This window comes from Hippocampus zosterae, chromosome 9, assembly GCF_025434085.1.
Source record: "Hippocampus zosterae strain Florida chromosome 9, ASM2543408v3, whole genome shotgun sequence".
Lineage (NCBI taxonomy): Eukaryota > Metazoa > Chordata > Actinopteri > Syngnathiformes > Syngnathidae > Hippocampus > Hippocampus zosterae.
This window is the reverse complement of record NC_067459.1, coordinates 11,067,706-11,083,346: the sequence shown is the minus strand read 5'-3', so window position 1 is coordinate 11,083,346 and position 15,641 is coordinate 11,067,706. Positions and strand designations below refer to the sequence as shown.

The following is a 15,641-nucleotide window of genomic DNA, read 5'->3' as shown; positions in this document are numbered from 1 at the left end:
TATTATAATACGAAAATAAAGTGAAAGACAATCTTGGCAGAACCTTAAAAAGCTGAACTGTTGACTCTGGGGTCAAACTGTCATCAAAGTTATTTATGCCCCCAATTCATATGGTAATATTGTAAAATGCCACAACTGTAAAAATAAGTCTGATGCCGTCAAACAAAAGTAAAATAAAGTAAAAGAACCGTCAAAGTTGAGCTGTGTTTTATGGGTAGTGTACTGAGGAGCCAGAGGATTTCCTGCATTGCAGCAAGTTCCATTTCCTGTTTCATGCTGAGAACCACACTGCCTTGGTCAAGACTCGAGCCACACCCAGTCAGCTCAGCCCGCTATTCTCACCCCCCCCCCCCCCACACACACACACACGGCAGCTGTCGGAAAACATCCTGGCTCCAAGGCGAGACAGAGCGATACAGCTGCTAATGTGGTGATAGATGGAATAAACCCTAAAGTCTAACATGGCCTCACAAAGTAGATGACTGTGTTTGTTTAATTTGTGGTGCTTTATGCTGCACGGTGGAAAGCAAGAACATGACAAAATAGCATCTTCATCGGATCAAGGAAGAAAGAATGAGACCAGATCAGGTCATTTTCAAATCGTTTAGAAAAGTAAGCATTGTGACCCATGATTTTTGTCAAATTCATTTTCTTCAAAATTTAAATATTTCTTAATGTTATTCATTATTGAATGCAGTTTTGATTTTCATACATTAAAAAGTGGTATTTGATGTTGGTTTATTTTTTAATGTAATTTTCTAATGACATATTTAATGTGGATTAAATTTAGCAATTTTATTTATTGTGCATTTTAAATTATCGGGAACATTGGTACGTTTTTTGCAGCTATTTTAAGGTGAAAAAAGCATTTTCTGTAGTGTGAATAGAAAAAAAAACATTTGAATGTTTTTCTCCCTTCAAGTAAAGTAAGTAAAACCACGTACATTAACTATGGTTTTCATATTGTTTTTAATGCAGAATTGTCTTAAGATGTGGATATTAAAATCTAAGTAGATATTTCAATGTAGATGTTTACAAATATATTTTCTTCAGCTATGTTTTTCAAAAATATTTTCACTGTGGATCAAGAAAGTCAATGGTGATATCAATTTTATAAATCAGGTATATCCAAAGCTTTAGCTTGCAGTGTTTTTTTTTCCTTTTTTTTTTGAGGGTGTCAAAATTCAAGTAAAACCACTTGAATTGTGCCTGATTTTCCGCAATGTACATTATCAGCGCCTACGTTGTGATGATGAAACTGCATAAAGGTCGTTTTAAGGCAAGCGTGAACAATATAGCATCGCAAGTGTCCCAATACTGACCCACACTCCTAAACAAGAGTCACTTATCGTCATCATCAGTTCTCCTCACTTTCCAATAACAATGCTGTGTTGTGCGATCTAATTGAGTGCAGATGGTCTTGGCAGCCTGTTAGATGAGGACACACACGATACGAGCGCTGTTTGTACAGTGAGGACACGCCCTTCTTTCTCTACTGCAGCCGTGGAATACCCCAAAGGTCTGTACTTCATTTCTTAAACATGCTTTCAAACAAAGTTGCGATGGATGTTTTTCTGTCATACGTCCTTTGTGTCCTTTATACTAAATGCTATGCTGCCACCTACTGCTTCACATCGAGTAGAACAGGTGGTAGAAATCCATGATATGGTAAGTCAAAAAAAGTCGAGTTAATCTGTTTTATTGATCTGATCATATTTTCTGACCACAATACAGTTGGCAAGGACAAAGATGATCGAAAGTGTGTGTGTGCGTGACGCATCCCTCCCAGTCATAATTATAAATACAAGTGACCGACTGCCGCACAAGCAAAAAAAAAAAAAAAATAAGATAACGTAGGCATATTTACACATTTTTCCTTCGGAGGCAACACAAAGGTTTATTTTGTTATATACATCTTTGATGTATCCTTCCAACATGACTGTGAACCATAAAACTGCATGGGGATACAGTACAAATCCAGTCTCAACTTGAATCTTTAATTCTTATAATTATCATTAAATACAGTCAGTTCAATTAGCTTGAGGAAATTTGGTCTTATTTTCAATCACTCCCAACATTCCACTTAGTAAAGAAGGCATAGGTGGAGGAAGAGAGCAGTGGAAGAAGGACGGAAGGCGGAAGGGGTGAAGGGTAGTGTTGGTCAAAAGAGTCAATGTGGAACTCTCATTTGTCCATGTTCACGTCCAAACATTTTGTCTTCTTGTATTTGTTGATGCAGCTTTATTTGGATACCTTTTTCATTCTCTGGTCAAGTGTGGCGAAGTTCTCCTCTATGGCCACTAGGTTTTCCTTCATTGTCTGCTGGACCTGACGTGAGTAGGTGGAGAAGACAATGTATTTGAGGAAGAGCAACTTTTTTGAGATATGACACAGGAGCTGTATGTAAAAATCTGACTTTACAAATGAGGATGATGCTTGGTTTTCATTGACGGTGTCAGAGAGTATCTATTAATTACTGGTTGACTGGATTCAAACAAACTCAAACTGCGTAATCACCATCACAAAGGTTTCGTTGTGCTTTGAGGCGGTGCAGGGCTGTAAGCGTCTGATGTTCCTTACCTGTGTCAATAGGGTGTTGTTATCCTTCAGAGAGTTGTTGATCATCTGCTGAGTAGTGTCCAGATGTGTAAGAAGTTGGCCAAACTGCATAGCTGTGTGAGACATAAAAAGTGTGTACCTTCAGTTGAATAATTCATTCTGTGACCATGCTCGAACCTCAAATCATATTTCCCCATTGGAATAAATGACTATGCTGGTCTTGGGCCACCGAGAGACAGCATTGTATATGGTGAAAGCTCCGCTTGCCGGAGAGGATGCCAAAATACACCGGTTAGCTTAGCGCTAAGATAGCACCCTGTACGATGAGCGCACGGCTTTAAAATGAGTCCAAGAGGATAAATGCTTCAGAAAATGGATGGATTTTGGGAAGAACACCCTTGGGTCTGCAGTTCGACACTATAATGTGGGAGATCCTGGTGGTTAAAGTAACTATCTTAAAGGCTGAGGCTGCTTTGCCATCAGCGTGCATGTGTACTAGATATTGTTTTCAAAAAGGTGAATTTGAGGCTTGGCAGAAACACTTTGAACATAGTGTCCAGAAAGCATGATAAAATGCACTCCATTTACCATCATGATAAAATTGGATGTTACATTTTTTTGCACAATGACACGTTTTTTCGCAAAAGTACAATTAAGAAACCCATTTGAATGGATTCGGTGGTTTGATGGTTCAAGAACACCTACTGTGGAATCCAGCCTCTAAACACTACCGTATTTTCACGACTATAAGGCGCTATTAAAAGTCTAAAATTTTCTCCAAAATGGACAGGACACCTTATAATGCGATGCGTCTTTTATATGAGCCGAGTTCCAAAATCTGGCTGAGACCCGACATGCTGTTTATATAGAGAAAAGGCGGAAGTGATGTCGGCCAATCAGTGAAGTGCGGGGAAGCGGTCGGCCAATCAGTGAAGTGCGTCCGCGCACTTATATTTACATTTCTCTCTCTCCATAATTTACATATATGAAGAGAGGTGGACGTGAGGGAGGACAGGCACGCAGGGGGTGGGTCCGGCAATGAGTGAAGGGTGGGCGTGTAAGGCACGCCTCTAGCAGGTACCAGCACATGTATAAAATGTGAGTGTGTGCATTATTGCAAAACAACTTCGGTTTTGGTTTTCAAGAACCCCCAAAAATGAGTTCCACAAAGAGACACGCCTACGAAGCGCAATTCAAGCTCCAAGCCATCGGTTATGCAGTGAAACATGGGAATCGAGCAGCCGCCAGAGAATTTAATATCAACGAATCCATGGTTCGCAAATGGAGGAAGCAGGAGAACGAGCTTCGCCAAGTCAAAAAGACCAAGCGCAGTTTCCGTGGAAATAAGGCGAGGTGGCCAGAGTTGGAAGACCAACTGGAGCGGTGGATTCTTGATCAAAGAGCAGCCGGCAGAAGCGTCTCCACGGTCACCATTCGACTAAGGGCGAAAACGTTAGCCGAAGAATTGAAAATTGAACATTTTCAAGGAGGTCCGTCTTGGTGCTTTCGCTTTATGAAACGGCGCCATCTATCTATGAGAGTGAAGACGACCGTGGCTCAGCAACTTCCAGCGGACTACAAAGAAAAGCTGGCCGTTTTCCGCACCTACTGCAGTAAAAAGATTGTTGACAAACGCATCCAGCCTAACCACATTACCAACATGGACGAGGTCCCGCTGACTTTCGACATCCCGGTGAACCACACTGTGGAGAAGAAGGGGACCAGCACGGTTGCGATACGCACAACGGGGCACGAGAAGTCAGCTTTCACTGTCGTTCTTGCTTGTCATGCTAACGGACAGAAACTGCCACCTATGGTGATTTTCAAGCAAAAGACGCTGCCGAAAGAAAAGTTTCCAGCCGGCGTCATCGTGAAAGCAAACCAAAAGGGCTGGATGGACGAGGAGAAAATGAGAGAGTGGCTAAGTGAGGTGTATGTTAAGAGACCGGATGGCTTTTTCCATGCCTCGCCGTCACTCTTGATTTGCGACTCCATGCGTGCCCATCTCACACCAGTGGTGAAAGACAAAGTCAAGCAAATGAACTCCGAGCTTGCCGTCATTCCCGGAGGCTTGACGAAAGAACTCCAACCGCTGGACATCGGCATCAACCGGGCGTTCAAGGTGAAGTTGCGAGCGGCATGGGAAAAATGGATGATCGATGGCGAACACAGCTTCACGAAGAGTGGGAGGCAGCGCCGGGCTAGTTACGCCAAGATCTGTGAATGGATTGTAGCTGCTTGGACGAACGTTGCTCCTAGTACAGTTGTTCGAGCTTTTGGCAAAGCCGGCATCATTTCCGTGGAGCCACATGACGACGAGAGTGACTCTGACAACGAGGGGGAACCCGGCGGTTTGGATGGATTACCGATACTTGCACAATTGTTTAATTCGGACACAGAAGATGACGACTTTAATGGCTTTCTGAGTGATGCTTGAGCAAAAAACGTGAGTACCTTGTAAATAAAATGCACCCGAACTCAGTTCTGCTTTCGTTGCCTTTTTAAAAACGTGTTTTAGCTTCGAGCTTCAGTGTGTGCTTCAAGCTAACGTGTTAGCGAACGTGTTAGCATGCATGCATGCCGTATGTTTAAGCGTATGTTTTACCACTTTAAAACTGCGCCCATTCGTGCGGTGCGTCCTGTATATGTGTAAAATACAGAAATGTCACCCATTAATGAGACTGCGGCCATTGGTACGGTGCGTCGAATAGTCGTGAAAATACGGTATTTATGACAACACGTATATATTGTGATGTCATGTCACACCACACCCACTACCACTACGGCACCTTACATTAAATTTAATCAAGGAGGGATTGCGCGTGCACTGCTTTGGTGAACACAAGACGAAACACAAAGTTTGGAACACCAGATATTTATCAAACTTTACAATATTGCTCCGTTTCCCCATCAATACCTTGAAATGGGCTGACGTACCCTTTGAAAATCCAAGATGATAAAATGGCTTCTTTCCCAATGAAATAATCAAATTGACGATTGCTTTGATGCATTTTAAAGAAGCTGCGATCAAATCATTTATCATTCTCCCATTGTCTAGTGTTGCACTCCGTTTACACAGAATGACATTTCTGCGCACTTGGAACCATTGGCCCCCTCCCCCGCTAACCTAAATACATCCCCCATCAGCAAGCTCCCTTGGGTACCGAGATTCCAAGCAACAATACGCCGGCACGTTCGCAATATCGCATGCTTTGTTGAGTCTCGTGAGTTCATTACCTTGCTCATGCAGCTCCTTGACTGTGACCAGCCGCTGGACCACCTCGGGCACGGAGGTGGACATGGCCTCCCACTTCTGAACCGCGTCATACAGCTGCGACAGCTGCAAACACAGTCAAGCTTAGCAAAAAACAGCAAATCCTTGACATGTGAGTAAACTGAAAGTGGAGCAAGGGTTAACCTTGTTTTGTGTGTCGGCGTCCTCGATGGCTGTTTTGTGTTTGGCGATCTCGTTCATTTTCCCGAGCACGCTCTAGAATGGAGGAATCCATTGTGCTCGTGTTAGCTATTGTACATGATGTCACTTGACACATTTTTCAATCTTCAGAGTGAAACCTGTAAAAGTTTTTAAAAAATGTTATTGTTTTTTGTGAGTATACTTTTATGGAGTTAACTCTCACTATTCATCGAGCTTGTGGACCAAGACTTGTTGTGAAGGGCAAAGATAGGTGAATAGCAGACACCTTCCCCCCGTAAAAATGTATCTAAATGCCTATTCATAGTTTAAACCCTACACAGAACAGCAAGAACAACATGACTTCCACCGAAATAAGCAAATTCAGTTATTCCGATTTTAATTTGGAATACATCCTCTGTTATTGATAGATGCACATTCACTGGTGCCAGGCATCAATTGGGAAAAAACTGGGAAGGTGCTCCGATTTCTTCCCCTGTGACGGTGAAGTGAATTTAGAGCTTCAATTAGACAGAAGTAGTGCTCCGACACAATTTTGTAGCTGTATTGGCAATTATAAATTGTGAATTGTAAATTACTATTTATTAACAACCTTTTCATTTTAATATGAACATCCTTAAGCAAAATAATACATATTCCCATCAGAAAAAGCCTACGAGAACATCCAAGCTTTACTGAGAGTAAAAGAATGTGTGTTGATGGCCATTTGAAATGACACTTTGCACACCTCTATCGAGTGTCAACCATACCTGCAGCCTGGCCTCCACTTGATCCAAAGTAGTTGAGTCCAGTGCACTGACCCTAGCCTGGAGAAGCTCCAAAGTATCCTGAAGCAGGGGGGGGAAAAAGGGGCCAGGTTCCCAAGGAAATGTAACAGAAAGTGATGTCATCTCTGAAGTGTGACCTCATTCTTTGGCTATAGATTGTGGTGACAACATAAATAAGCGTGGACAACTCACTGTAAGACTCACTCCCTGCATGCCGGCGCTCAGAGGACCCTGCAGTGGAAAAGCCAAGAACAGCATTGGTTAAACACGATCAAATAAATCAAGGTGGGAGGTTTCCATAGCAACGGAAGCATGACTACACTGTGTGTGTTTGTGTGAGGTCTGAAGAGGAAAGCAGACAAATGGAATTAGTGCTGGTACCTTTTTGTCTGATGCTGAGCCAACAGCCATTTCGAGGTCTGCCAGACGCTTCTCCAATTCGGCCATCTACAGAGAGAACGAGGTAGCACAATTAAATACACTCTTTATTTTGATGACTGTAAATTAAATAGCGCTTATGCGAGGGGGTAAGGGTTGTACTGAGAATGCAAGACAAGAAGGCAGGGTCCATGGAAGCCATGCGTTGCGTATTGCTTTCATCTATGCGTCTTCATACCACTTAGCACTTTTTAATGCTTGCAAACATTTTCATGTATTCAAAAAAGGTTACAATGTGTAAAACTGGCGTTTTAATAAGTGCTCGTGTTTCAAGCGTGAGGGAAGGCAAAACTATCCACATTTTATGTTGTCTTTAAATAACAGATAGTCACCTGTTGCAGGTGACTTTGGGATTCAGCAGCATTAATTTGTATTTTTGTTACCTTGGCAGACTCATTGAACTTCTCCTGCTCGGGCCTGCTGTGCAGCTCGTAGAGGACTACCCCGTCCGGCCCCTTGGCCGATGCCGGCGCCTTGCTGTCTCCGGCAGAGCAGCTGCGACTGCCCTTGGCTGCCTCTAGCTGTGTGAGAAGGCGCCTGAGGAAGGAGAGGTAGCCAAATGGTTTTAGGGAGAGTCATCAGTACGATGGAGTTCCTCTCCTATGGCGGTGATGTAACCTGAATTTGAATGCAAGTCTGAAAACCCTCTAATTTATCACAAATCGGTGCTAATGCTGTAGTAAAAACGCCTCCACTCAATATTTGTATGAAAACAAATTCTCGGACATGAGCATGAAACAACCCCCCCCCCCCCCCCAAAAAAAAGTAGCGCCACTTCTTTTGTAACGACTTCATTCTCCTCCCCCATCAAGCTGTGAGACCAGCAGGCCGGACATTCGGCGAGGCGGCTCACCTGGCCAGCGCTCCGTCCGGATCCGCCAGATTGATGTGAGCCTGCGGTCCCAGCAGTGTGTCGAGGTGAGCGGAAACCAGATGCTGCTTCAGCTGAGCCGCCTGCTGGGCGAGGACCACCGGGGTCAGGCGCTCCTCCGCGTTGCTTTCCTTTGTGATGGCCTGGCGACAGTCAATGCACAACATTGTGACAGTGTCACCCCAATAGGTGCCTGCAATTCAAGAACGTGTGTGTGTGTGTGTGTGTGTGCGTGCGTGTGAGCGAGGCTACCTGGATGGCATCCACTTCCTGACAGAGCTCCTGGATCTCGTTCACCAGGCGTTGGTATTTCTGCTGGGGTGTTTCCTTGATGCCGCAGCCCTCTCCCAGCTGCACCACAACAAGGCAAGAACACAAACCATACATGGTTGAAAAGGGATTTCCATGGGATGTTAAGATTAGGCGGTAAAGGCACCGTATTCAAACAGACGTTTTGTTTTGCCATAGGTGGATGTCCATGCAAAAAAAATAAAATAAAGCCATAATTAATCAAAAAGCATTTCTTTGTTGTACATTTTTAATCTTTAATTTAAATGAACAATTGTGTTTTGTGGCTACCTTCAAATTGATTAAATCCTGGTTTATTCATGTTTATGAGAGTTTTGTTTCTCTCGGCTGGAACGCCTCCAAACAGAATCAAAGGTGTGTCCGGAGCACACTGTACTCACAATTTCAAACTCTCCAGACTCGTAGCCCACTCTTCTGCTTTTGCTGATTCTGTCTGAAAAGTCTGTGCAAATTAAAACAATAGTCAAAACAAACTCTAATTCAAAAGCCAGCGGCGTTGGTGGACTTTTTTGGTCCATTGATCAGGTAGAAGCTGACCCAGTCCTTTGGTGTTGACATGCTTGTCCTTGAACTTGTCGTAAGCAGCGTTGGGGTTGACCACGATTCTCTCCACACTGTCGCTGCATAATTCCTCCTGTTATGGGGGGGGGGGGGGACAGAACAAGTCAGTGTGTGTGTGTGTGTATATACACACACACACACACACACACACATGCATGCAAGGGTCCTCAGTTTAGCACGGTCCAGACTAAAGGTGCAATGATTAATGGACAACTATTAGGAATGATCAACTATCAAATTAAATAATTTTGATGACTAATCATAGAATATAAAATTGTCCAAATCCTCAGAATTTCAGCTTCTCAACAAAAATATTCTCCAATTTCTTTAGTCCTCCATGAAATCAGATTGATCATCTGTTGAATCAAAATATAAATGTGCTTTTACTTTGGATTTTTTTTATACTTCATCAATCAATAATTATCAAAATAATAATTAGTTGCAGCTCTACTCCAGACATAAACAATGTTTTGAAGCTATGAAAAGCATGCAATGAACTCGTTTGTGCAGTGGGCTAAGAACACGTTATCATGCCCATCTACTGCCACACTCAAGTCTTTTTCACTGGATAGTTAAATATTTATGGCCGAGATGTTATTCACAAGAATATTTACCGTAACAATGGCTTCTGCATGAGTGTGCATGAGCGATCGAGTGGATGCTGCATTTTGGCATACGTGTCGATTTGTCTCCAACGTAGAAATGAACGTTGTCACCATTGTAAACCAAGGACCCCCGGTATTTATGATAGCATAAAAAAATGAAAACCGGCAAGTAAAATTGATCACCTACACCCAACAAAATCCCTTCAGACAGAATCCCTTTGAAATTTAAATGATTGTCACAAATGAAACAACTGATTGGCCAAATTAAAACAATGCAGATTAGTTTGGGGCAGGATTTCCTTGGTGATTTCAATCTGATTAAAAAGCGGAGTCGCACTAAAACTCGTCAATATGTTAAACTTATTAAAGTCATGGAACACCGAGTGCACTATGGTACATGAATGGAACGAGGAACCAATAGTGTTGACTGAGTGGTAATTATAATGAACTGAAGACTGGATTAAAACACAAGACTATATGAAACAAGGCGACACTCGGAAGGTTACACTGATGAAAGGAGGGTGGGCGGGAGGAAGCGGGATGGCGACAAGGAGGGTTAGTCAGGCTCTTACCAGCTCCTTGGGTTTCCAAAGAGAGTTAGAAAGAGCATAAAACGGTTGCAGGGTGGGAGAGAGAGACAACACATTAATGTGGTTATCACACACACATTCACTCACTCACACAAACACACACAGTCAGAGCAGGATCAGCTGACTGGGATCAGGGAAAGAAGATCAGAAAGAAAGCAGTGAATGCTTCACCGAGCACACCAAATTCATCGAGGATGTCTCCAGTTCTTTCTCTCTTGCCCCAGTTGTGATAGTGTGAGGTGTGGGAAGGGGGTAGGTGGGCCTCTTACACTCTATACACACTACAAATGCATGGTCACGGCGGACACCTGTGACATAACTCCACAGGAAATCTCAAAAGATTTTTCTCGTGCATCCATTAAAGTGGAGCACAATTCAGCTGGATGTGCACCGCAGGTCGAAATGTCCAATTCCGAATGACCTGTGTGCCTCAATTCATTCGCCGTCTCTTTCCACGCACATTTCAAGTGGCATGCATCCTATATGGCTGCGTTTAGCAACATATCAGCAGAAGCGCAGAAAGGAAAGAGCCTTTTCTACAGATAGTCCAGAACTATGGAAAAACGTCTTGGTGCGCCATTTTTTTTTAAAACCCATTTTTATTCCTTGTCTTTCAATGCAGTATGTCACGCTACCCTTGTTTCGTTGTCTTTCTTATGTACAACAATACATTTTAAGTGCTCTAAAAACAGAGTTGAGTCTATACTTTTGCTATAGCTTCAATAGAATATACAGTGGCTATGCTATTTTACGTGTTAACTGTTGTTTGGGTAGATATGGATGTTTAAACCTCACTGGTGTATTTCGATAAAGTGAACGCTCACAGTGGCGGGTATATCCATCCCCTTTGTGTGTGTATGCCTCCCTTCTTCGCAACACTGCCATAACACATTCCAAATGTGACTCGAGTACAAATTGCAATTGTCCCTTACTCCATGCGATGTATTTGGTGGAAAGTTGGTTTCATTGGACTTTTAGTTTTTGAATTAAAAAGTCAAGTCATTTTAAATAAGATAAGATAAGATATCCTTTATTCGTCCCACACTGGGGAAATTTACAGCCTCCAGCAGCAAGAATGTATGTAAAAAGAAGAAAGGAGAAAGAGAAAAAAAAACAACAAACATCTTTCAATTAAATACAATATGAACACAAATGGATAAATCGCAGTACTATTTACAATTTTCCTTCACATCATTTAATTATTATTATTATGATTGTTATTTTTTATTCATCAGCCTGACAGCAGTCGTTAGGAACGAGCGACTGCGAGTGTAAATATTTGGAGCATACACTATTTTTAGCCATGTTCAACCCTCAAATATTGTTATAAAGGCGTACGATGTTCCAAATGTCACCTGTGATAGCACTGTTTTTAAGAATTTGCCGTTGATGAGTGAGGGTTTTTGAAAGTGGGCCTCATCAGGCAATAAGTGTTGTGGAATTACAGGCCTCGCCATGCTGAGCCTCTCTCCAAATCTCAATGGGCACCCATTAAAAAAAGTACAGTATGGGGGGGGGGGGGGCTGATTTGCACTGGGCAAAATCTCAGTTACTGCCGTACTTAAGTGTTTTTCCTAACAAATATTTTAGAATTATGATTTTACGAATCCATGAATGTGGTTTTGGGATAAGACTACCGTGCATTATTAGTTGCAAACCAATTTGTGTTATTTCACCATCGTAGGAACTGAATTGTATCAGAAACCGAGGAGTGGATCTTGTCGTGTCGCCACACACGAACACATTGCCACATTTCTCTCTAACATCCCAACATAAGCAGTGTGTCAGAAAGGTTCCAGGGATAAAGCCACAAAAATATATGTTTCGAGTTTTCACTTTAAATGTGGGCCTAAGGATTCATCAGCACAATCCTGTGCCATTTGCTTTGTTCAGTGAGCGGGAAGAGGTGGAAGTTGTCGCAGGATAACTCGTGCCTGCTGAAAATACACTTGAGCGTCTGACAGTTCCAAAAGAATGCTTCCACGAGTGTAGGAAGATTTCTGACACTCCAAAAGAATTAATTTGAAAATGTGCTGTTTGAATTTCAAATATCTATCAGATCTGCATCTTTTCTGACATCCCTTGTATCAGTCAATATAGCTAATGGTGTCACATGCAATACAGCTGTTATTAAGATACGGTGCTATTAAGATGTGGAGGCCTTGAAACAGCCAAGTTAGTCAGAGGGAGGCGTAAGGTTTGCCACGAAGCAGCTGCTTGACAGCATGACAAGTTAAAGAGAGGGCGTGGAAATACAGTTTTGAGTACAGACACTCCTTTCTTTGTACACTGAGGCAGGCAAGTCATCCTATCTTTCTGAAATGTTTAAAAATAGCAACGCATACAGTGAGCCCCTGCAATTCACAGTTTGTCTGCTAATTCCTTTCAAATGAACACAGGAAATGTGGAAGTGTGATTATAAAACTCATGCAAGTAAACTCACACCAATGAAACCCACTAGAAATATAAAACAAGGTCAATCTTACTTGTAAAAGCTAGGGTCCGAGGAAAGGTGGGTTAGAGTCAAAACAACATGGGTATTTGGAGGGGAAGATCGGCAGGGAAGGGAAAATGCCAATTAGGTTTAAAGTCTTCAAAGTTAGGAGTCCAAGCATTTGAAATTGGTCAAAAAGCCCTTTCTAGAGATCATAATCCCCTAAACCACAGCAGTGGAAATCAACACAAAACTGTGCAAGTCCAACATACTCTTGGAATCCAATCAGTTATTACAAGTGATTCATTTAGTTGTATTGACGTCCTCAAATAGTGGCCATTGCTCAAATAGAAGCCATGTGCTAATTGTAAAGTTCTTTGTCTACCTTTGTCAATAAACACTGCAACAGGACAACTCCCCCACCCCAAATGTTGCAATCAATGTCATTGCAGAAGCAGACATGGCATCTGTAAAGCTGAAGAGGTCATTAGATACTATATGATGCTAAGCATCATGGCATGGCCTTAAAAAATGGAGTTCATACTGCAATATGGGCCTGGTAAGTTAGCAAGAGGATGAGCCAAGAACATTCAAAAACACAACGACAACAAATCACATTTATTTGAATTGTAATACATAGTATAATAATAATAATAATACATTTTATTTATAAGCGCCTTTCAAGACACCCAAGGTTATGTTAAGAAAATATCCATGCATCCTTCACTACAGCGCTTGTGCTCATGATGGTCGTGTGGAAATTGGAGCCTGTCCGAGCTGGCCTGTGCATTGGTCACCGGCCATTTACAGAGTACATAGACTAACATTGACAACTTTGAATCTTCAATTCCAGATGGCATAGGAAGTTGGGTACACTCTTGATTAGTCACCAGCCAATCAAAGAGCACATCCATCCATTTTCTACACCATTTACCCTCATTGGGGTCATGATCTTGGCTGACTTTAAGTGAGAAAAGTGGGGTCTATCCTGGACTGGGAGCCAGTCAGGAGCAGGGCACAAAAAGGCAACCATTCACACCCTCTGGTCAATTCATAGTTGGATATTCTGCCAAATTATTGGTATTGTGGAGTTTAATTTTTTTTCTCTTTCTCCTTTCTTCTTTCCACATACATTCTTGCTGCTGGAGGCTGTAAATTTCCCCATTGTGGGACGAATAAAGGTTATTTTAATAAGACCACTATTTGAGGAAATTCGATATTCAAAGTCAAGGTAAAGGCTGGCGAATAAGGCCTAGAAGCAACTCCTTTCAACATGAAAAGTCCAATCAGGCTGCTCCTATCAGCATTCAATTAGTCGATGGTTAATTTTCCAAAATACAATCTTACTACTAATAAGCATTTGTCAATTTCATTACGTAACTGTGTCGAAAATAGAATCATGATTGACTTTAATATTAGTGTTATGCTACAGCAAGCAACTTACGGACTCGAACTGAGCCTGGTCATCTTCTGGTAGGTCACCCGTCTCGTACACATCCGGCTCGTTGAAAGCCTATTTAAACGACAAAATAACAATTAGAACCAAAATAAACGAGCAGCAGCTTGGAGCAGGGGCGACGCCCTGACTCGTTCAAATATAATACACTTTTCTCTACGATGTATTTTAGCTCACCACCACAACAACATTTAAAATGTGTAATCGTACAATACTGTCATTTGTAGGTTTTAGTAACGCTCGTAAAACAGCTGAGTCAATGTTAGCAAATTCTAATCGTTTTAGCCGAAGCTAGGCTAACCAGACGAAGCAATAGCAACTTACAATTCCCGGTAAATTGGCGTATTTGGGGTCAGCCATTGTGCGTGAGAGCAAATTGCAGTGCCGTCGCAACAACAATAACGACACAAAGTGTTATTTTTCGATCTGCTGAGTCGAAATGTGACAAAAGGCAACCGCAACCAGAACCGGGCGACTAGCGGACGCTTCTTAGGCTGATGTAGTCACTGGCTCCTTCTGACAGTTTTGTACGTTTAGTTTACTCCACTGCGTCGCGCATTCGCTCTGTTATTGAGGCGCCGCTAGACGTAGACGACAGAGACGGCTCATTCTGGTAAGCAAATCAAACGCAAAGCAAAACGTCGCCTCAATGCGCGTGCGCAGTCTCTAGCCAAGACAAGACAGGATTTTGCATAAAAATCACCAAATGTTATTGCTAGTCAGAACCAAAACTAAATTCAACGTTTTTTTGTGTTTATTTTTTGATCCTTTAAAATAACTGATGTTACTTCATTTCTTATTTTTACAAGTTGTCGCAAATGTAGCCACAAGGTGGCCCCAAAGATACAAGCAAAACGCTCAAACCAACAAGTGTAAGCGGTTGCCAGGTCGGTCGGTACCCGTTCAGATTACCGGTAGGTCCATGAAAACTGGACTTCATTATCACGCCACAAGATTGGTGCCCCTGGAAAAGTAACAATATGCACTATAAGAACTTTATTAAGCATTCTGTTCAAACATTTAAGGTAGAACTTCGAAATTAGCTGTCATGTTTGATTACGGGAGTTTTAAGCGAAGGCAGTCACCAGAGTGCAACAATATTAGAAAGAGATTTAAGTTAAAAAAATATTGGACATAATTTAATTTGTTCGTTAAAAATGGAATTAATTTCAAGGTTTGAATCAAATAGAAGGTGTAAAATGCTTACTCTACCACATGGCTCATCAGTAATTTACTGTACAATTATAAAACTAGGAACATTTTGATATCTGTTTGTTCTGCAATTTTCACATGGACGCAATATGCAAAGACGCCTGGATACTCTGCCACAATTGTTTTTTTTTTTTTTGGGGGGGGGGGGGGTGTTTTTAACATTAAATACATCTTTAAATCGTAAATGTATATTTTATCTGAACGCAAACTATAAAATAAACAGTTTTAAGGGGTAAAAAACATTCAATTCCGAAAAAGTAAGTGCCAATCAAAATGATTACTTACACACCATGGTAAGCAAACATGGCTAAGACGTTTATCCTACCATTCACAATCACAGTTTCATGAAATAAAATGGACACACATACCAATCTTGCACACACACTAGTGATACAAGCAGCAAGCA

At 41.9% G+C, this 15,641-nt stretch overlaps 1 protein-coding gene across 1 annotated transcript; it reads right to left on the bottom strand.

The window, feature by feature from the left end:
• Window positions 1-1,683: 1,683 nt before the first annotated feature.
• Window positions 1,684-14,572, bottom strand: dctn2 (dynactin 2 (p50)). The gene is made up of 14 exons (XM_052075376.1): window positions 14,348-14,572; window positions 14,012-14,080; window positions 8,915-9,011; window positions 8,758-8,819; window positions 8,321-8,419; window positions 8,051-8,211; window positions 7,581-7,734; window positions 7,141-7,206; window positions 6,952-6,990; window positions 6,742-6,819; window positions 5,978-6,049; window positions 5,797-5,899; window positions 2,581-2,672; window positions 1,684-2,328 (listed from the first exon to the last, which is right to left on the bottom strand). Exons 1-14 carry the CDS (start codon window positions 14,381-14,383, stop codon window positions 2,242-2,244), a joined length of 1,215 nt encoding a protein of 404 aa, XP_051931336.1. The 5' UTR covers window positions 14,384-14,572; the 3' UTR covers window positions 1,684-2,241.
• Between the last annotated feature and the right edge of the window lie 1,069 nt (window positions 14,573-15,641).